Raw genomic sequence first — 23,727 nt, 5'->3', positions numbered from 1 at the left:
TAGTCTACAGGTTGTGGTAAACACGCTTCGCAATAAATTTATTCGCGGTGAACAGAATTAAACAGCTGCCGTTGCCGTTGCTGTTGCTGTTGCTGTTGCTGTTGCCATTGCCGTTGCCGCTGCCGTTGCCGCTGCCGTTGCCGTTGCCATCGCTATTACCATTATCGTTACCATTGCTGTTACCATTGCTGTTACCATTGCCGTTGCTATTAAAAAATGTCGAAGAAAATAAGCTCGGAAAAACTACAATTGGTAAACGAATTGCATACACCAGCGAGAAGAAATTTTTCTCGAAGGCGTGTCATAGTGCGCGGATATGATGACTTGTGGCAAGCTGATGTAGTCGAGATGCGTCCATACACACGTGTCAACCGAGGTTACCACTACATATTCACCGTTATCGATGTGCTGAGCAAGCATGCTTGGGCTGTACCATTAAAGACGAAAAGCGGTATCGAAGTTGCAACAGCGATTGCAAAGATCTTTCGCAACGATAAAAGATGTCCGAATAATCTTCAAACTGATAAAGGAAAAGAATTTTATAACACAAATGTGCAAAAACTTTTGGAAAAACATAATATTAACCATTATTCCACATACTCCATAATGAAAGCGTCAGTTGTCGAACGGTTCAACCGAACGCTTAAAAACGCTATGTGGAAAATGTTGACGCTCAATGGATATTATAAATGGATTGATTTGTTACAGCAGCTTGTTTCGGATTATAACGCGCGAAAACATCGAACTATTGGCATGCGACCTATTGATGTTACCCACGCAAACGCGAGTAAGCTCTTGGCTACGGTCTACAACCGCATAAAGATCGCTGCTCCAGCACGATTTAAAGTTGGCGATTCAGTACGTGTGAGCAAGTTTAAAACATTATTTGAAAAAGGTTATACGCCAAATTGGTCCACTGAAGTGTTTAAAATCGTCAAAGTGTTGAAAACTAGTCCCGTAACATACTTGCTTGAGGATTCTTGTGGAAAACCCATCGCTGGGGGATTCTATGAACAGGAATTACTTCATGTAAATAATCCTGATGTATACCTCGTTGAAAAAGTGTTAAAAAAACATGGAAATAATGTTTATGTAAAGTGGTTGGGATTTGATAATTCACACAACTCATGGATACACAAGAATAATGTTTTATAAAAAATTTTAATACATAAATAAACAAAACATTTTTATATTATATTATAATACATAAATAAAAAAATTATTATATTATATTATAATACATAAGAGTATAGAATATAAACTTTTATTTATAGTGGTATTTTATAATGCCCCTATGGTAAAGTTTCAGTAGAACCGGGTATAATGTATTGCTTATCGTCATATGGACTCAGAGCAGTTTTCTCCTCACGTATAGTATACACCTCATGCAACTTGGATCTTATACATGTTTGCTGACGAGTCATTTCTATTTCCTCATTCAAGCATCGCGTGTAATCATCAAACGTTATCTTTTTAGCAACGACATTACTTTTAACACCTTTAATTTTTTTGGTATCCTTTTTACCCTCGACTCGCAAAGCATACATTTTTGCTCTAAGTCTAACGAATTCAGTCATAATTGCTCCATTGTTTTCATCCTTCATTAAACCCGGTACTTTTTTATTAACGCGTGGGAGACCATATGCATTATCAATCGCATAATCGCTCGTATCGAATTTGTTAATGTTATGTTTTATAATTTCGTAAACGTCATCACATTCAATATGATATATGAGACTATCCGTATCGGTATACATAATTTTACATTTATTATGATATAGAAGTTGCATATGCTCATGATGAAATTCATACAAACATGTCTTAGATATGTCTAGAATACACATACCAACATAAATTGGTTTGTTAAATTTTACCGCAAGTTTATGCATTTCAATAGCCACAAGATTTTCGGCAAAGATACTACGACTATGAAAATTTGGTTTCGCAATCAACGCCTCAGCGCCAAATCTTCCTTCCCAATGTGTTACAAGTCTCACATCAACGTGATTACGCACATTCTCCATAGTTTTACCAAATACAGCATTGTTCATCAATTTGTATAAATTTTTTTCAAAATTATTTTTAGCAAGCGTTCTAAATTTTGTATTAAGTTCTATATAAACGCGAAGCCATGGAGATTGCTTAAATTGTAATACGCGATGTATTTTTGTTACGTGGAGACCATGACGAATACATTGTTGCAAATTGCGATAATGAATGATGTAACGTTTCTTATCGCATAAAGTTGCAAGCAGTTTGTCCTGCCGCTTACCTGGCGGTTTATCACGTGTAGGACAGAACGGCAGGTCAACATGCTCGTCATGTAATTTTTGCGGATACTCCAAATCAATCTCAAGAATGTAACCATCGGGTGAATCTAGTGGTACATTTATCACATCAAAATTAGAAGCATCGTCAACCCATTGAAAATCCGCGTATGGCAGCGGTTGACACATCGCCCATCCATATAAATTATTCACATCAAAATACATCAAATATGTTGATGGTTTCAATGAATCGTATGACTGCATGTACTTATTGTTGGCATGAGCATATCTACCAGAGCATTGGCTTAATCCCCCTCTTATTCCACGTTCAATAAACATAACCATGTCGATGTCGGTAAGAAGTTCAAATTTAATATTCGTATGTTTTAACATCGCGTCCCATGTAAAACCAGGTAAAGTGTAATAATAATACGCTGGATCAAGTTTGTAACTCGTTATACAGCTGTCTCTAAAATTTTCAAATATGTCAGCCAACAACAAGACATCGGTTTTTAAATATAAATCGCTGTACTCCCCAAGCGTTCGAATTGAAAATTGTTGCCAGATATCTACAGCGTGTGCATAATCACTCTCGGATACTATGTCATCTGTCAATGAACTGTAAAACGATTCGCGTGGTGGTAAACATGTATCTTCTAACTTTTCAATAGAATCGATATATTCATATGGAAGGACACCTTTACGCGTTAATAAATCAAAATTTTTATTACTTAAATTAGAAAATTCATATCGTAACACTCGCAGTTTATCCTTATTTAAAAAAGATGCTAATTTCTCAAGACTAGTATTTAAAAATTTAAATGAATCAATAAATCGTAATTTTATACAGTCATTTCTATCATCAGTAGTACTTTTCACATTTTTTGTAAACGATATATATTTTTCTTTTTTAATGGGAAGCAGCTCTACTGATCCATCATAGGCAGTAGATATTTCTTTGATGATAAAATGTGCATCATAACCAGATAAATTGTGAAAAACTATGGGAATACAATTTGAATCCATATAATTTATATTGCAGTTTGAATGTGCGGGTCCTCTGTATCGTCCAGTTAAATGACAATGATCACGCACTCGCGTATCATCAGCTGCAAACGGTTTTTCACACACATGACAATGCGTAGCTCTTTTGAATTCTTCCCAATTATTTTGCGTAAAATCTACCATGGGTACATTGCTAGATAAAATTGTCTTTACGCTGTGGGCTAAATTTTTAAGTTCTTCGATAAACCATGAAACACAATTATTACCGCGACGAAATCGATACATTGATAACGTGTCATCATATGAGCAACACACATAGTACCCTATGCTGAATACCCTGTGATGCTGCTGTGCTGATGTAGATGTTGCAAGATCAGCATTTATCTTTTCCAAAGTGCATTCGAGGTCAGCATATACAACAAATGGCATTCGTTCCTTCCTGTTATAATTATTAAAACTTAACCATTTGTCATCTTCACTCGATAGCATAATTGCACATTTATTGATTTTTCCACAATCTACGCTGTGTGTTTTCAATCTTTCGTTGGAGCCAAAATAGTGTAGACATCTAAAAAAATATAATATTAATACATTATTTATAATGTATGTTATAACATAAAAAAATTATGATATTTACCGATCGCAAAAGTATTTTCTGTTCTTCGTCTTGCTTAACTGTGAGCTCATGAGGCGTGATAAATTTTTTATTAGTGAAAAATGTCCAACATCTTTATCTTCTTGCGTGTACAGTAAATGTATATGCACGTCTCTTTTTTTTTCTGTGAGTTGTATTGGTAAAATTTGCTTCTTTTCAACAGCATATACATTTATTGAAATATTGTTAAGATTTTCAAATTTTTTAATTTGTTTCAAGGTTACTGGAAATTCAATACCTTGAAGATTTAATACTGTTGTGTAATGTGGATATGATGTTAATCGCTTAGTATGCGTTTTAGTTGGATATAACGCTGCTACAACCGACCATGCGAAACATGCATTATCTGTAGATTGCACACTGATCACGGCTCTTTTCATTTTAATTTCACACGGCAATTTGATGTAACACCCTGCATGCAATGGATTGTATTTATTAACATTTACAGTTAGATTTTGTATGCGAGACAATGCCCAGCCGCTATCACGTTCTTGAAACTCATCTAAAGATGAGAGAATAGGCTCGATGACTTGCGACTCATACCATTCCAATAGATCACATGTGTGAAGGAGTTCACTATTTTTCGTACACACACTTTTATTCGCAGTTTTATCACCCGCCACAAATTCACCGTTAAACACAGTATTTATTTTTACATTATGATGTTCATGCATAACATTTCTAACACATTTAAGCACAATGTTTCGCGCATCTTCAAGAAATTGTCGAGGTTCAATATATTTTGAATTGATTATGGCACCGGTTAATATGCGATTTTTGAAAGATGTATCTATTTTCAACCATCGAAGTCCTGACTCGCATGTATTATATCCCGCTCCAGCGTGAACGAAACGTTGTCGCGTTGAATCTCGTAAACTCTCGATACGTGCAATACTGGCAACATATGATTGCTTTACACCAACGGATAATCTTGGATGTTTATTTCGACCATGTTCTTTAATAGATTCAATGTACTCATCACAATGTTGCTCCCATATATTCAATTCTTCACGTGAATTCAATCGAGCCGCTTGTGACACTAGTTCTTGCTCTCGCTGATCCATTACTGCTCTCAAGATTTCTACACGATTAATGATGTATATTATTCACGCTGAGCGGTTTTTATGCGCATTATTTTTATTGCGTCATATGTATCAAATATATTAAGGATGATTTTTTTCATGATATTAGTCATATGTTGTTGTAAGCATTTTTTTAATTGTAAAATATTATCTCAACAATATGCGCAATCGGTATTTAAAAAATACACGTGTCTTGATTATCTCAAATGCATTGGTCTTCACATTTCTCGACAAAAACTGCTGATGTCTCACTTTGACACGTGCTTGTCGATCTTATAGTAGTGTCGACAAGTTTTGCATCTTTTTAATATAATCTTCGCTAACTTATGATTTTTTCGTCATAACATTTGGTGACTTCGCCCGTCAAAGTGTAGTTTTTTTACGTGAACTGTTAAAGATGGCTAATTTGAATGATATAAATGGTGACGATGTACCGATGGATTTTGAGTTATCAGATGAAGACGATGAAGACGATGTCACATTGTCCAGTGATAGCGATTACAGGAGTGATCAGAGTGAAGACCTCGAAGATCGTGTGCGCATAACATTAGACTCATCGCAAATTCCTGCACTTAATGGGCGTACTAGACATTGTATGATGTCTATATATTATTCCACGCTTAATGGTGATATTGCAATATGTGCATCATGCATGATTAATTTGAATGATACAGGTGTATCAATGCATCTCGTACGCAAACATGAAATCAATGTTCATGATGCGCTATGTGATAGATCTTGTACTAATTGTAAACTTTCACTATTTATGATAATTCCATGTCAGATATGTCCTATATGCGTCGCATAAAAAATTCGCTAGTTTGCAATGATGATTCAATTCAGCTGACTGGCACATTTTATTAATAATGGTGGTGGTAATAGCTATGGTGGGGTTTTGTGTATAAAAATATATAGAACAAATGTAATGTTACATCAGTTGCAAAACGTTCATCAAACGACGCGCTGTTACCGCTCTCGACAATTTCTTTAAAAACTTTATTACGTTGAAAAAAACTATCCAGATGGATTTCTACGTCCCAACTACTACTACTACTGCTAAAACATCAAATGTGAATAATGCGTAAGTATTGATTTAAAAAATTTTGTGGAAAAACTTTTTTAAAATAAAAAACTTCTTTTATATATAGCATCTCAACCAAACATCGTGTCATACGCTTGCTGGGTAGACGGTATGCGCTTACAACTACGGGATACAAGTATTTGGAGATCGGTGTTAACATTGGCCCACCGAGTTTTGTTGAGATCGCCATTGGTGATAACCGGGGGCATGAAATGCTGCTATCTCTCGAATCATGGAAATCACTTTGTGAATATCGAGAAAACATCCTGAGTCTTTTCCACAATAAATTTGGAAACCCTCAAGATTTCGTATACCTTGGTTTGGTGACAGCTCGAGTATACAACATGAATGGTTTAAATATCCTGTGTCTCGAATCGGGCAATATACAAATGATGATGACTGAGTCAACATATCTCAAGATGATTGATCTCGATGATTGTATCACCATATCATTTGATAGGATGACAGCTGTTCTCGGACAAATCGATATAAAGTATACACAATTCTCCAACATCGCATGTGCTGCAAAGAATCGTGTTGAGGCAACAAGTGCAATACGTATTAGCAGTTATTTTGATAACAATCAATTCATCGATTGCGAACTGTTAGCTCTTATTTTTAATGTATAATATTATTCTTTTTATAATAAATTTCAAAAATTTATAATTATTATCACAGCATAACTCTGAGTTGAAAGTTTATTATCCTACGTATCATATTTTTTCCTGTTCACACCGGTATATCATTTCACCGTGGTATATACATTACATCTTAATGTTAGCTCCAACTGATAATCAAATATAATTTTTTAATAAAAAAAATATTTTTTACTTTATGTTATAGCTTTTTATTTTATTACACTGTTTATATTTTTATCCTTAACTTGCAAACATTTTTTTCCAAAAAATTAGTATTAATAATGTTGAAACGATGTTAACGTTAATAATGATTTTATACAATATAAAAAATTTTTTTATCTATCGAAAAAAAATTCATGTTCTACATTATGTCTTTATAATGAGCTAAGAGATTTTTTTATCACGTATATTGTTTCACCATCACATGGGAGAATATATGCTACCTCGTCGCATAGGCATACGTTGCATTTTTTACACCGTTGGTCCAGCTGATAAAAAAAAAGTTAGCTGTCACCAACGTTGTTAAATGCAGCTCAGCTCACTTTGCAACAGTGACTTGGAAGAGCATCATTCCAAAAGTGACATAAAGAACATAAAGAACATTCTTCTAAAAATGGATACAGTGGTGGTACATATTATTTATCCGATAAGAATCGTAAGTATTTATACCGTCACTTATACTATCATTTATTATTATTATTATTTTAATTATTTTATTTTTTTCCAGCGTATTTTAACTAACCACGGCACATATGAGATGAATACATCTCATCAGGTGCAAGTTAGAATTCCACGGTATGGAATAGAAGTGTTACACCGTGGTACGGTGCGAGTGTGGGTCCGTTCGCCGGAACGTGTGCCACCAGTTGAGAGGAGCCGGGTGTAGGCAAATAAATACTTGTCTTTTAAAAAACGTGCTGTACTTGTTTTATTTCTGCGTTGATACACTTGATACGCGTCACGTCTCTCCTGATAGGAGTGCCCGCGACGGCTTCCGAGCCGTCGCTCATATACTCGGCCAAGTTGCAACCTCAGCGAGTTTCGGCCGCGGTGGTTGACCGGAGAGGTTCGTCAACCGCGCGGCCTTTTAATAATTGTTAAATGTTCATTTCCTTGTTTCGACATCGGACGATAATCCCGAGGTCCTTGCCCGATGTCGAAATACGCAAGGTATTTCCGGGGTGGTTTGCAACCGGAGCGCATTCTTTGAAGTGCAGCTCAGGTTACAACATTCCTCCCCCCTTAGGGAGAAAGGGGTCGGGGGTTTGTATTCTTCCCGACTCCTTTCTTTATGGTTGCAGCTCGGCCGGGAGTTCGCGTTTTTTGCTTTTTCTTATAATTAATACAACGGCGAATACAGTTATGGTAATTACACTTATTATTGCGCTTGCTCCTGTCGTATAATATATTAATATTTTTGTGTTTGTAACATGGTAATTATTTTCTAGGTCCTTATTCATTTCGTCTAAATCTACGCTTAATTGTAATAATTCACGTTGATTTCTTATGACAGGTTCACGCTGAATCTGCCTAAGTGTGTTAGTAATCACTGCGGTGTTATTCGCGCGTGTTGATGCGTGTGTGAAATTGTAGGTGGGAATATGCGTGCGTATTTCCCTTCCCCCCATCGAGGAATGCGTCTGTATGGTGACGTCTGGCGTGATTAATTTGCATACGCCGTTTATTTTAACTATGCCAGTGTGGCTTATTTTTTCCCTTTTTACCGGCCTATCTTTACAGCGTATTTCTATTGATTGCGTGTTTACTGTGGAATAAATCCATGCTTGAGGCTCGTTTAATGTTATCCACAGGCTTACGTTTGATAATATATATCGTGTTTCGCATGACGTTGGTCGCATTTCTGGCTTAATTAGCGCGGTGATTTCGCATGGTGCGTTATCTGATACTTGATACGTTGGGTAGCTATTTTCACATACGAAGTTATCGCGGTTATTTTTGCAGGTTTTAATTTCTTCTGCGCTTAATATTATATACTTATTATTATCATTATCTATTGCTATATATTCGTCGGTGGTTTTAATTATCTTAAATAAGTTCGAGTGGTCGTGTACAGGAAATGTGGTAACCTTTTTTAGGCTGTATTTAACGTAGTTTACTATTGGGAATTTTAACACTGCTATGAGTGTGTAATAGTTTTGATAATATATTTTAAATGAACAATATTTTTCAATGGTATTCCAATTTATTTGGTTTATTTTGAAAGGAAATGGGCTCCCCTGACAGATGCGAAGTAGCTTCTAATAATTCTGAAATTATTTCGTTGATCGGTAATAATCGGGCGTTTAATATGCCTGTTTTTGTATGGGTAATAAAGTCAGTCGTGTCTTGTAAGTCGGTCAGTAAGTCATTAGTCAGTATTCTCAAGTTGTTCATGTATTCAGTTACCTCTAGCTGTTGTGTGACTTTGTCTAATTGCTGACTCAGGAATGTCGTTGCATTCATTACAATGCGATCGTGGTGCTCGAGTATAGTTTCTAATTTTTGTATATGACCAATCGTACTGTTAATTATTTTAATTTGGTTTTTTGCTACATGTTGTATCGTCTGTTGATTTGCATTTAATAATTGTAATTGTTCCGTAATTCGCTTATCGTCTTCTGCGTCCATTACACCGAACAGTGTTTTCGCGGCTGAGCCTATTATATCTAGTAGGCCTCTTTTTGATACTTGGTTTTCGTAAAGAGACGTTAATCTATTTAATGCGGTTGTAACCTTATTATTCTGCTTACAAACTATAGAATATAAATTCTGACATTTTTGTTGTAATGTTGCGCCGTTTACTTTTTCGCGGATTCCTCTGCACATTTTTTCTGCTTCTGTCATTTGTGTTTGTATTTTATGATATCTAGTGGTGAAATCTTCTGTGTTTGTTATTATCGCGATTGTCCAGGATGAATCCGAAAGTTGAAGTTGTCCGCAATCTTCGTAGTATAACCCGGGTTCGTGTGTGAACGGTTTTATTTCGAATGGCGCGATCTCACTCTTCCCTTTTGCCATGGTGAGCAAGAATCTGTAATTTTATATGTGAGTTGGTTTATGTGCTAGTGTATCGTGGACTGAATTTGATCGCAGGTAAGTTATTAAAATGTGTCAATTTAGCTAATTTTTTATTCTTTTGAATAGTCGCCTGTGTTATCGTCTGACGTTCCCTCAGTCTGCCACCGGAATTCATATATAACGGACAGCTAATTTCCTCTTTGTGATTAACAAGTTCGTAGGTTTTTGGTTAAAAGAAAAAAAGTTTTGTTGTTTACTCTAATTTTTTAATTATGTGTTTTGATATTTTAGTGGATATGTACTGTGTCGAGTGTTCTGCTCGTTATGAGCCGGGAAACTGCGCTCTATGCGCTTCTAGGAGCGCCTTGAGACTCCGTAGGATGCTCTGGCTGCGGACCGAGCCCAAGCTAAAAATGGAGACTGGTCGGGATTTGAAGTTCCGTCGTGTGGAGGTTATCCCTGACGAGTTCATTGGTAAGTTTTTTTTTTTTTTTTTTTTTTTACTTGCCTGCTTTTTAATGTTCTATAAACGCTTTTAGACGGTTTGCATGGACTTTCAGTGTTCTTCGTCCTTTTTTAATACTATAATTAACGTCGCTGTGTTTCTCCGTAATTTTGTATGGACCTATCCATAGCGCGTCTAGTTTTTTTGATCGTCCGCGACGAACGGCTTCGTCATATAAAAGAACTGAGTCCCCTACTTGAAACTCGCGTCCGCGGGATTTACGGTCGTACGTGATTTTGGCTTTAATTTTTTCGTCCTTAGCATGTTCGCGCGCTAGATGGTTAGTAGCTCGCAGTCTTTCCCGAAGTTCTTGTGCGTAATCTTCGTACGAGTAGGTAGTTTTTGGTGCGGTTGTTAGAGCTGTCGGTATTGTCGCTAGATGTCCGAATACTAATTCAAAGGGGGTTAATTTCTGTGGCTGTATGCGGCGTAGTGTTGTACGTGAACATTGCGTACGGCAGCCACTCGTCCCAGTCCGTTTGATCCTGTTCAATGTAGTGACGCAAATATTCGGCTAGTGTTCGGTGCGAACGCTCCAGTGCTCCGTTCGTTTCTGGGTGATAGGCCGTTGTTTGAATTTTATGGATTTTTAATAATTTGCACATATTCTTAAAAACTTCACTCATGAAGTTTGTGCCTTGATCGGAGAGAAGTCGCTCCGGTATTCCGTATTCTAGCACTATTTTGGTTACGAATGCTTTCGCAATTGTTACTGCTTCCTGATTCGGTACGGGTATTGCTTTACTGAATTTTGTTAGTCCGTCTTGAAAAGTTAATATATATTTATTCCCGTTGTGCGACAGAGGTAGGGGACCTACTATGTCTAGGGCACATTTCTCGAACGGTTTTTTCGGTGTGTCGGTGATTACCAATGGCATTTTTGTCTTTTTACTTAATTTATTTCGTTGGCAGTGTTCGCATTTTTTTATATAATTCTCCACGTCCTTGCTCAATCCTGGCCAGTCGTGGTGTAATTTGATGCGTTGCAACGTGCGACTGACACCTTGGTGACCGCCCGTTGGTATGTCGTGATATTCGCGTAATAGGTTTGTCTTTTCTTCTTCCGTATATTCTCTTCGTTCTTGACACGTATTCACCTGACGTTCGCATTCTTGAATCGGTGGGTTTCTGCTCAGGGCATCGGCATTGGTGTTACTTTTCCCATCTTTATGTATGATTTTATAATCATGTTCTTCGAGTTGTAGTCTCCACCTAATCAGTCTTGAACCGGGGTCGTTGACATTGAATAACCACGTTAGAGGCTTATGATCTGTTACGATCGTGAATGATGTGCCGAAAACATACGGTCTGAAGTGTTTTACGGCCCAGACGATTGCTAATAATTCTTTTTCCGTGGTGCTATAATTTTTCTCTGCCTTATTTAATATACGGCTTGCGAACGCGATCGGGTGATCTTTTCCTATTTCGCCCTGTGAAATTATCGCTCCTATGGCGTAATCTGATGCGTCCGTCGTGATAATGAACGGTTGTGTGAAGTTCGGGTAACTTAATACTGGTGCTGTCGTAAGCTTTTCTTTTAATAATTCAAACGCGTTCTGTTGCTCGATATTCCATTTGAATTTCTCGTCTTTTTTTGTGAGCGCGGATAATGGTCTTGCAATTTTTGAGAAATTCTCGATAAATTTGCGGTAATAACCTGCCAATCCTATAAATGACTGTACGTCTTTCACTTTTTTGGGGATTGGAAAATTTTTTACGGCGGAAATTTTTGACGGGTCTGGTCGGACGCCATCCTTAGTTATTAAATGTCCCAGGTATAATACTTCTTTGCGTAGGAACTCGCATTTGTCGGGTTGTAACTTAAGATTATTTTCACGCAATTTCTTGAATACTTCTTCTAATCTTTTATTGTGCTCGTCCAACGTAGGCCCGAACACGACGATGTCGTCTAAATATACGAGACATTTGATACCTTGTAAACCCGATAGCACCGAGTTCATCATCCTCTGGAATGTCGCCGGTGCATTTTTCAATCCGAATGGCATACGGTTGAATTCGTAGTGGCCTTCAGGCGTCGAAAAGGCAGTTTTCGCTCGGTGATCTTTATGCATGGGGATCTGATGATAGCCGGACGCTAGATCCAGTGTAGTAAAATACTTTGCGTTGCCCAATTGGTCCAGAATTTCGTTCATATTAGGAATCGGGAAGGAATCGCCTATAGTAATGTCGTTCAGCTTCCTGAAGTCAACGACGATCCGTAGTTTTTGTTTTCCGGAAGCATCAATTTTCTTGGGTACTACCAGTATTGGTGCGTTCCATTGGCTAGAGCTAGGTCGTATGACGTGGTTTTGTAGCATTTTTTTCACTTGTTCCCTTACTTCGGACTTATGTTTTTCTGGTAATCTATACGGGCGACAATTGATCGGTCGGGCGTTTACTTCTGTTACGATCTCGTGCGCTACGGATGTCGTACAGGATAAATGGTCTCCCTCGAGGTAGAAAATGTCACAAAAGTTTTGGCATATCTCGGTTATCTTCATTTTTTCCTCCTTATTTAGGTGTGCTACTCGCAGCTGTTTGCGTACGCTTTCCTGTCGCCCAAGCACGTTTTTCATTCGCGACGCGTCGGGTATCGCGAGCGTGCTGACTAAGCATTCGGACGGCACGGCTTCTATCTGCACGAGCGGAGTGTCTAATTCTATCGGCTTTTCCGTAATATTTAAGACGCTAATTTTACAGATATTGTCTTCCGGTTTTACCAGGCAGCTGCCGATAAAAACTCCGGGTTTTGGTTCTTCCGCGTAGACTATGCCTATTTGATTGTGGCTCGTAACGGCTTGTACAAAAGTTTCGCTTCGCGGTGGTAACGTGATTCGCGAGAACGGCTGTAACTTGATCGGCACCTTGTGAATTATTAATTGCTTTTTCTCTACGTCGTATATCGTGGGGTGTGCCTTCAAGAAGTCCATTCCTAAGATCCCTTCGTAATTTATGGGGAATGCATCGGGTACGACGTGCACGTTATGGTTTATGTAACGCTCTCGTAACCGGATTGTCAATTTCGCGATTCCTATGGTGCGGAGTTGGTGACCGGTCACACCCGTTAATGCCGTCGACTCCATATATATCGGAGTTTCTCCTCTGAGTTTACCGACTTTGATGAGAGTGACGGCGGCCCCGGTGTCAAGTAGGAAGGTATATTTTCCGTCCTGCGACTCTTGCACGTTAAGAGTGACTAAATCGAGGTGTCGATTCGCGTCTCCTCCGGTCAGATGGGAAATCTGATACGCGCTAGCCGGTCGAATTTCTGGGACGCGTGTTTCGTTCTCGTGTGAAACATGGCTCGTCGTGTCTTGACGCGTGTAATTCTCCGCGGTAGTGAATGATACCGGAGCCGATCGTGATTGTCGAGAATCCGACCGGCTGTGGTGTCGGTTTGCAGGACGCGATTCGGTGTTTCGTTTTAATTTTCTACATTCTTCGCGAATATGGCCCGGCTTGTCGCAGTACGAACAGCGCTTAGTGGGCGTATAACTTCGCGGGGAGTGATCCGCGCGGGGCAGGCTGAAACGTTGCGCGAAACGGCTCGATCGACATTCGAAGCCGTGGTGCCCTTGTTTCCCGCATTTTTTGCAAGGAGGCACAGGTGGGCGCCCCGAAGTGTACGGGATCTTCTTTTCCAAAAATCCGCGGGGAATTGTACCGCTTTGTCTCTCTTCGGCCGAGGCCCCATCTATGGCTTCTTGTAGGGAGGTATAGTTGCGGGAACGCACAATAATAGAGATGTGCGGCAATAGGCCGTTTTGGTAATTCTGCAGGACTTGTTTCTGCACAGATTCCCATATGCCCTGTTTTTTATCGGCTGAATAATGGCCGTCTTCGCTGAGCGCGTCGTAAAGTTCGGCCGCGAGTTGATCCGCGCGCGTGCCGAATGCTTGGGCGCTCTCACCCGGTCGCTGCTGCAGCTGGTTGAAATCCAGCTGGAGATACGAGGTAGAGCGTCGGTGTACGTAATTCGCTTCTATTTCCCTAATGAATTGCTCGAAATCGGTGATTTTCTTAGACTCAAATCTCGATAGAGCGCGTCCCGTTAATTTAGTATATAATATTGCGGCTAACAGTTCGTCTTCTTCTTCGGGGTCGATCTTTTTTGCTACGAATTCGCAGGCTTTCACAAACTTCTTGACATTGTTCTCGTTACCGTCGAACGAAGGAATGTAGTTTATGGCGTGTTGTAATGTTAGGAAATGTCGCGGGTGATTTAGTGAGAAACGGACATCTTCCCGTCGATTTCTCGCTCTTTGGACCGATACGTCGCGGGGTCTACGGATACCGTATCTTTCCGCGAGTCCCTCGTTTTCGATTCGATCTAGACGCGTTACCATTAGTTGCATAGCGTCTAGTAGAGTCTCGATAGCCTCATCCCTTGTTGCCGAGACCCGAGTTCTTGTAATCGGCGAGGACTGTGCCCGGTTCGACGGTCCGGGTTCGCCCATGGAGCTATCACGGAAGGTCGGTGGCTCGGTTACCGTTGCGGTTGGTACGGGATTAGACGCGTCGGGCGTTCTATTAATAGTTACATTCGCATCGGTATTATCTCTACCGTTCGTCAGAGTATAAATTAAATGGTCTCTCTGACTCGCGAAGAGGTCGCTCTCGAATGAATTAAGAGGGGACAGGTGACTGCGCAGGAGGAAATTATCGTCTCGAAAGGAACTTGCCGCCTCGTCCCTTGGTCTAACGGGTAACAAGACTCCGTTAGAAAATTCAGTTTGTTCCTCGTCGCTTGCACCGCCGTTACCGTAAGCGCGCCGCATCCTATCACGACAAATTTCCCGGATTGTTTCCTCGGATTGCGGGGGGCGTGTGAATACCGGACGCATTGGTTCAGACATTTCAGGATTATGAAGCCACGCGAGCCGGGACAAGATTTGACGCGTATAAGTGTCTTCGTCGGACATAGACGGATAATATCGCAAACAATTTACGCTGAATATAAATTACATATAGTTTGTCGTATGACTTACACTATCGCAGAGATTCGCATGGTTTCTTTCGCAGGGTAGGCTGTAGCTTGCTTTCCTGGTGTCCTCGCTTGGGTGTCACTCTGCCGCGTTGGTTGGGTTGCTTGAAGATGGCCTCGGATGTTAGCGGCGAATGTATTTACCAGTTGCCTTTTGTTGCAGACGTTCCACACTTCCCGGTCGTCCCAGAGAGTGGCTGAGGGCGAGCCTGAGTTCCGGAGGGCGGATCCCACCGTTGCCACCAGATTTGTTACACCGTGGTACGGTGCGAGTGTGGGTCCGTTCGCCGGAACGTGTGCCACCAGTTGAGAGGAGCCGGGTGTAGGCGAATAAATACTTGTCTTTTAAAAAACGTGCTGTACTTGTTTTATTTCTGCGTTGATACACTTGATACGCGTCACGTCTCTCCTGATAGGAGTGCCCGCGACGGCTTCCGAGCCGTCGCTCATATACTCGGCCAAGTTGCAACCTCAGCGAGTTTCGGCCGCGGTGGTTGACCGGAGAGGTTCGTCAACCGCGCGGCCTTTTAATAATTGTTAAATGTTCATTTCCTTGTTTCGACATCGGACGATAATCCCGAGGTCCTTGCCCGATGTCGAAATACGCAAGGTATTTCCGGGGTGGTTTGCAACCGGAGCACATTCTTTGAAGTGCAGCTCAGGTTACAACAGAAGTATGTATTTTTTTATTTTTTAATACTTTATATAAGAAAAATTTTTTTATAATAATAATACCATTTTTTTCTTTTTAGAGCGCAGTTGTATTTGTCATCCCACACGATGGTCGGGCCGCATATGTGCGACAACCAGAAAGTGATCTAGATACGCTGATTGCCGCAGCAGCCGCAGATATTGCGGCTATACTTGAGGAGGACAATGGAAGTGTGTAATTTTTAGTGGTGTGCGCGCGTGTGTGTATGTATGGCTAAAAATTTTATGTGTGTGTGTGTGTGTGTGTGTGTGTGTGTGTGTGTGTGTGTGTGTGTGTGTGTGTGTGTGTGTGTGTGTGCGTGCGTGCGTGCGTGCGTGCGTGTGCGCGCGCGCGCGTGTGTGTGTGTGTGTGTGTGTGTGTGTGTGTGTGTGTGCATAACTTTTATTTTAAGTTTTTAGATTAAAAATGTTTTGTTTTTTAATTTTTATGTTTATAAAAACTGTATTTTTTAAATTTTTATTTTAAGTTTAAGTTTTTAGATTAAAAAAAAATACTTTATCTTAAATTAAAAAAAAAATTTTATTTGTATGTATGCATGACTTTTATTTTAAGATTTATATCCTAAAACCTGTATCTTTTAAGTTTTTAGTGTTTTTTCAATATTGTATGTGTAATTTTTTCCATATTAAAAAAATTTTTATTAAATAATTTTTATTTTTTCTATCTCTACCTCAGAAAAAAATTCCCTCTGTCACACTTCTCTCATTATAAGTTAGTAACGACGGTATATATATGTATATATGCGTAAAATGGTTGATACATACGATGTGTAAAGGTGGTAGGTATGAGAAATTTTGCTGACATGTGAGTTCTAATCCTTGGGTGCAATGGGTGAGGTGTGGAGACGGGGAAAGGATCTACGGTGAGGAAACTGTATGGAGAGGAAACTCATTGGCGTGGCGACATACGAGAGAAAAAATGGAGAAGGGTGAATTACTCATATTCACAATCCCTCGTCTCTACGCTATTGAAATTCCCCCTTCCTACACTCCTCTCGTCATAGATTCTTCACCCGTCACTGTATGGAGAGGGAACTCATTGGCGTGGCGACATACGAGAGAAAAAATGGAGAAGGGTGAATTACTCATATTCACAATCCTTCGTCTCTACGCTATTGAAATTCCCCCTTCCTACGCTCCTCTCGTCATAGATTCTTCACCCGTCACTGTATGGAGAGGGAACTCATTGGCGTAGCGACATACGAGAGAAAAAATGGAGAAGGGTGAATTACTCATATTCACAATCCCTCGTCTCTACGCTATTGAAATTCCCCCTTCCTACGCTCCTCTCGTCATAGATTCTTCACCCGTCTCTGCGCCTCGCTCATTGCCCCATGGATTAGAACCCGTGTTTATTCCCTACTAAAAATGAACCAGAAAATGCTGAAGAATTAAAACAGAGAATTCGCGACGCGTGTTCTGACATAACTCCTCGCACATTAAAACAAGTACTTTCGTTTCCGACGGCGTAGTGAGTGGATGGGTGTATGCCAGTGTGCCTGTGGAAATAAGATTTTGGGAAAGGTTTTGGAAAGTAAGAAGAGGGTGGTGGGCAGAAGGTGGGCGGGAGGGAAAGAGTAAAAAGGGAAAGTGGAGGGAATAGCGTGAAAAAAGAGCTGAGGGAGAAAATTGGGAAAAAATAAGAGGTGAATTTTGAGGTTAAAAAGGCTTAGAATAAAGAACAAAGGCAGAGAGTTAAACCAAAGAAAGGGGGGAAGAAGAAAGGGGGAAGGGAACAAGGGGACAAAAGAGGACAAAAGAAAGGGCTGGAAGGAAGGTGGTTAAAGGGAAGAGAGTAGTAGTAAAAAAAAAAATTTTTTTTAATTGGGAATAAAAAGTAAAAGGAGTAAACAGAGCAGAGAGGTTAGAAGAAAGTGACAGATAATAAAAGGTGAGGAAAAGAGAAGAGAAACTGGAAGATAAAGAAAGGTTTTATAAGAAAAAAAAAGGATAAAGTGATAAGATGAGTGAGGAGAAAAGAGAAGAAATTGAAGGAATGAAAGACATGGAAGGAGAAAGTGAAAAAGGTGTAGAGCAAGGAGAGGAGAAGAAAAGGAAACCTAGAAGGCCGCCGAGGATGGAAGGCCTGATGAGGGAAAAAGCGAACAGCCTCCCATGATGGGACATCTTGATGGGGACATGATGAAGGCATTCCAGAAGGCAGAAAAAAGAAAGGAGAGGCAAGAGGAAGAAGGAGAAAGGGAAGGTATGGAAGGATTCAAGAGAAGTAATAGGGTGTTAAGATCGCCGATAAAGGACAGGAAAAAGAAGAAATGGGGAAGATTATAGAAAGAAAGGATAAAGAAGGGGAAGAACTGGGGATGATAATGAAAGAAATGAAAGGCGGATTTGCTAGGATTCAAAAGCAGATGAAAGTGCTAATGGAATGCAAGTTGAAAATCAAAATGGAAATAGAGGAGTTAAGGAAGATGTGGAGGAACGACAAGGTGGTATTAAAAAAAAAAATAAGTAAGATTGAAAAAAAAGTAATGGAGAAAAAGGGTACAGAAGGGCTAGAGGGGGAGGGGGCAGAAAAGGTAAAGGGGAGAGTACTAAGTTTGGAAGAGAGAATGAGGATGTTGGAAATTGGTAAAAAAAGAGAAAAAAGGGAATGGAGGAAAAATAATTTGATTATAAGAGGCTTAAAAATAAAAGAAGAGAGTAAAAAAGAATTAAAAAAAAGGTAGAAGAAATATTTGAAGTGATTGGGGTAAAAGCGAGGATAATAGAAGTGAATAAGATAGGGGAAATGAATAAGGGAGAGTACGGGATGGTTTGGGTGAAACTTGAAAACTTTAAGGACAAAGTGGAAATAATGAAAAGAAAAAGAAAGTTAAAGAAAAGAACGGAATGGATAAGGGATGATATGACGGAATATGAGAGAAAGGTAGAATGGATGATAAAAAGAAAGGCAGAGAAAAGAAAGAAGGAAGGTAGTCAGGTGAAAATGAGGAAAAAAAAAAAATTGGTGGATAAGAAATTTTAGATATGGAACGAAATAAAAAATGAGTTGAGAAAATGAACGGAAGTAAAGACCAGGGAAAAAGAAGAAGAAAAGGACAAAAAAAGATAATGGTGGATAAAAGTAACATGAGTTTTTAGAGAAAGGCGGAAAAAGAGAAGGGGAAGAAAGTGGAATGGGTAGTGGAAGAAGTATGAAAGGAGAAAAGGAGGAAGAAGAAGGAAAGAAAAGAGAAGTAAAAATGAAGAAAAGAAAAAAGGAAAGTGCAATGAGGTTTTTGGAACGTGGCGGGGTGGAAAATAAGGATAAAGATTTTTGGAAAAAATTAGAGCAGTGGGATGTGATTTTTATGTGTGAGACATGGCTGCAGGAAAAAGGAAGGAGAAGGATCAAGGGAAGCTACCAAAAGATACAAATGGATATGGGAAGAAGCAAAGAAAAAGAATAGGAAGGGAAGAGCAATGGGGGGAATGATAATGGGATGGTGGAAGGAGTTTGAAGGGGAAACAGAAAGAGAAATGGAGGAGATAAAGGGGGTATTGGGTATAAAGATAAACTGGAGAAGGGTGAAATGGAAAATAAGAAGAGTTTATATTAGTGATAATATGGAGGTGGTAGCGGAAATGATGAAAGGATGGATGGAGGAGAAAGAGGAAAGATGTAATTATCTGATAGGAGGAGACTTTAATGTGAGGACGGGAGAGGAGGGAGGAATTTGGGATAAATTTGTGGAGGAAGAGGGAGAGGAGAAGAAAAGAAGATCAAAAGATAAAAAGATAACGGGGGAGGGTAGAAAATTATGTAAAATGTTGGAAGAGGAGAGGTGGGGAATTTTAAACGGATGTGTAAAGGGGGATGAAGAAGGAGAGTGGACATATACAGGGGGTAGAAGGGAAAGAGTGATTGATTATGTGATTTGCAATGGAGAGACAAAAAAAAGAATTAAGAAGATGAAAGTGGAAGGAGAAGTAGATTCAAACCACCACCCGATAGTAGTAATGGTGAAGGGAGGGGGGCAGAAAAGGAAATGGAATAAGAATAAAGAAAGAAGGGGAAGGTTAAAATGGAATGAAAAAGAGAAGAATCTGTTTGAGGAAGGGTTTAGAAGAAAGAAAGAAGGAGAGAAGAAAAAAGAGGGAAAATAGAATGATCTGAGTGAATGGATAAGAGAAGTAAAAAATGAAGTAAGAAGAGAAGTGAATAATAAGAAAGGGGAAAAGAAGGAAAAAGCGGTAGACGATTGGTGGGACGAAGAATGCAGAAGGAGTAAAAGAAAAGTTAAAAAGGAACTGAAAAAATGGAGAGAGGGTGGAGGGAGTGGAAATAAATATAAGGAAAGTAAGAAGGAGTATAAGAAGCTATGTGACAGAAAGAAAGAGAAGGAGAAAAGGAAATGGGAAAAGGAGGTGGAGCAGGCAAAGACAGAAGGAGATGTATGAAAAATAGTAAACAAAGGACGGAAGGGAAGGAGGGGGCTGGATGAGTAGATAGAAATATGAAAATGGGAAGAATACTTCAGGGGGGTATTGGGAGGAGTGGAGTAGAGAGTGATAGGGGAAGTAGAGGGAAGTAAGGAGAAAGATGAGGAAAAGGAGATGGAAAAAGAGGAGTTTGAAAAGGTAATAAAAAAGCTGAAAAAAGGAAAGGCAGCAGGGAGTAACGACATTGAAAATGAGATATGGAGAGAAGGGGGAGAGGAGGTGAAAGAAAAGTTATGGGAATTATGCAAAAGGGTGTGGAAAGGGGAAGGGTTTCCAGAAGAGTGGAGGGAAGGGATAGTTGTGCCAGTCTTAAAGAAAGGAAAAGGAGAAAAAGTGGAAGAATACAGAGAGGTGACACTGACATAAACAGGGTATAAAGTGTATGCGTCGGTTTTGGAGGGAAGAATAAGAGAAGTGGAAAAGAAGAAAATAGTTCCACAGAGTCAGGCAGGATTCAGGAGATACATAGGGACGTTGGATCAAATTTATGTTTTAAACCAGCTGATAAATAGAAGAATAGAGGGAAAGCTAGTAATAGCTTTCATTGATATAAAGGCAGCCTTCGATTCTGTGGACAGAAGAAAATTGGTGGAAGCAATGAGAAAGAGGGGGATATGAGAAGGGTTAGTAAAAAGGTGCGAAGAGATACTGGAGGAGACGAGTAGCAAAGTTAGAGTAAAGAAAGAGGAAGAGAAAAAATTTTGGACGGTGAAAGGGGTGAAGCAGGGATGTCCGCTGAGCCCGAGCTTGTTCACGATCCTGCTGGCAAACTTGGACGAAGAATTGGAAAAGGGCGGATGGGGTGGAACTAAGATATAGGGCAGGAGGGTGTACTCGCTGGCGTAGTCGCAGATGACATTGCACTGATTGCAGAAACGGAAGCAGGAATGAAGGGAATGCTGAAGACATTAAAGGAATATGTGGAAGAAAAGGGATTGGAGGTAAATGTGGACAAGACAAAGGTGATGAAGTGCCGAAAAAAGGGAAGGAGATGGAAAAGGGTAAAGTGGGTATGGAAGGGTAAAGAAATAAAGGAGGTTAAAAGATTTAATTATTTGGGATATGTGATGACAAGGAATGGAGATCAGAAAGAGCACGTGAAGGAAAGAGTAAAGAAAGCAGCAAGAGTGATAGGATAAATATGGAATATTGGCAAAAAGAAATTTGGAAAAGATTGGGGCAGAAGATTATGGCTGTTTGACAGGCTTGTATGGACAGTAATGAGCTATGGGATGGAGATATGGGGGTGGAAGAAAAAGGAAAAAATTGAAATGATTTATGAGAGGTATTTGAGATGGATTATGGGAGTAAGTAGAAGTGTGCCGGGGTATATAATGAGAGAGAAATTTCAGAGAGAAAAGTTGTCTGGAAAAGCGGGAATGAAAGCTTGAAAGTATGAGAAAAGATTGGAAGAAAGAAGAGGGGGAGTTTTAGCAAGAGGATGTTGGGAAGAAATGAAAGAGAGAGCGAGGGAAGGAAAAACAAGTAGAAAATGGGAAAAAGAAAGGGAGGTATTTTTTGAAAGATTAGGGTGGACGCTAGAGAGGATAGAAGAAAGAAGAGAAGAAGAGGGACTGAGAGGTTAAGAGATGGTGGTAAAAGATAAAGAATTGCAAAGAAAGGAGAGATGGAAAAAAATAAGAATGGGGAAATTTAATAAGGATTATGGAAAAATAAAGGAGGAAGGAGTACCGGAATATTTAAAGAAGGGATGGAAGGAGGAGAAATGGCAAAGGGTGGGGAGGTTTAGAGTGGGAGATGATATGAGGGAAAATAGATACTAAGAGGAAATAGATAAAAAAAAGTGTAGGATGTGTTTGGATGAGGAGGAAACGTGGAAACATGTTTGGGAGCAGTGTGTAAACTGAGGGGACGGGAGGAGTTGGGAGGAGGCAGTTGGAGATGTATTGGGAGGGGAGGGAAATGGGGAGGAATGGTTAAGAATACTGGAAAGGGTAAGGAAAGGAATAGGAGAGAATAAAAGAATGAATGAGGTAGACTATAAAGATGTAAAAGCGTCGGAAGCGGGGGTCTATGAGAATGAATGGGAAGTAGAGTAAGAGAATGATCTTTGGCGGTGTGAGTGTAACGTATGGGTCTCTCTCTCTCTCTATCCCTCCCTCTCTCTCTCTCTCTCCCTCTCTCCTTCTCTCCCTCTCTCCCTCTCTCCCTCTTTTTCTCTCTTCCTCTCTCCCTCTCCCCCCCTCTCTCTCTCTCTCTCTCTCTCTCTCTCTCTCTCTCTCTCTCTCTCTCTCTTTCTCTCTCACTCTCTCTCTTTTTCTCTCTCTCTCTCTCGTGTGCTAAGCGGCGTTTAGAGAAAGTAAGAAAAGCGAAAAGTAGGAAGTAAGTTATTTGCAGGGAAGGACAAGAAAGAAGAGAAATTAAAAGAAGATGGAAGACTGATAAGAAAGAATAAGGTAGAAATAAAAATGCGTCTAGGAGATAAGCCGTGGTTTTTTTTTTTTTTTTTTGTATTTGCAGGATAAATAAAGTAAGAGAAAAATGTAAAAGAAGACAGAAGAGTGTAAAATTGGTAGAAGAAAAGGAAGAGAAAAAGAAGAAAAAAAATAGGGATAAGAAAATGTTATAAGGCAAGAAAGAGATGTTATATGTAAGGAGATGTTTATAAAGAAATGTTATTAGTATGGTTAAGTTTGTAGAAATTTAAAAATTGTAAAGAGACGGAAGTCCGAATGTACCTCGTAAAGAGAATAAAACATTATTACATACATACATTAAATCAAGTAAGGAAAATTTTATGCGAAGAGTGGCGATATGTTTTGAAGAAAACGGTGGTCACATCGAGCATTTATGATAAGTATAAATATACTTATTTGTTTTATATGTTATAAACGATACCGTTTATTATATATGTTTATAATTAAAATTATTATATGTGTTGTTTCCCCACATTTTAATTTTTGTTATTTAAACCTTATATTATTTAATACAATACCTATTATTCTATAAATTTTACATTTGACATTATATTAAAATGGCCAAAACTGAATCTCCCTTCCACCGGAAAGATGGATCAGCATTCTGCAGTATTTCGGTAACTCAATTTGTAGATAGTGTTGATAAATTAGTAGCTCGCTTCTGTCGAGAGGTCGATAAACAACCCGACATACTGATATGTATGTTACGTTAACACCCTGTATAATGCGATTTTGCATTAAGTTATATTAATAAAGTATCCTCAGTTTGAATTAACTAAGTGCATCCATATTCTTCAAAATGTGTGTGTGGAAACTTCTGAATCTTGATGAAATATTGTTTTAAATTATTTCCATTGAAATAATTACAAAGAGTGTTTTTTCTTTTTTTGTACTTTTATT

General features: G+C 39.3%; 2 protein-coding genes across 2 annotated transcripts; both read right to left on the bottom strand.

Moving 5' to 3' along the window:
• Positions 1-1,292: 1,292 nt before the first annotated feature.
• On the bottom strand, positions 1,293-3,761 carry LOC139110544 (uncharacterized). The gene has a single exon (XM_070670376.1). It carries the CDS (start codon positions 3,759-3,761, stop codon positions 1,293-1,295), a length of 2,469 nt encoding a protein of 822 aa, XP_070526477.1.
• LOC139110628 (uncharacterized) lies at positions 3,313-6,945 on the bottom strand. Its single transcript, XM_070670508.1, has one exon. The coding sequence runs from the start codon at positions 4,989-4,991 to the stop codon at positions 3,906-3,908; it is 1,086 nt and encodes a 361-aa protein (XP_070526609.1). The 5' UTR covers positions 4,992-6,945; the 3' UTR covers positions 3,313-3,905.
• Positions 6,946-23,727: the final 16,782 nt, after the last annotated feature.

Source organism: Cardiocondyla obscurior, linkage group LG21 (genome assembly GCF_019399895.1).
Source record: "Cardiocondyla obscurior isolate alpha-2009 linkage group LG21, Cobs3.1, whole genome shotgun sequence".
Classification (NCBI taxonomy): domain Eukaryota; kingdom Metazoa; phylum Arthropoda; class Insecta; order Hymenoptera; family Formicidae; genus Cardiocondyla; species Cardiocondyla obscurior.
Note: the sequence above shows the minus strand (reverse complement) of the source record. Positions and strands in the feature narration are given on the sequence as shown.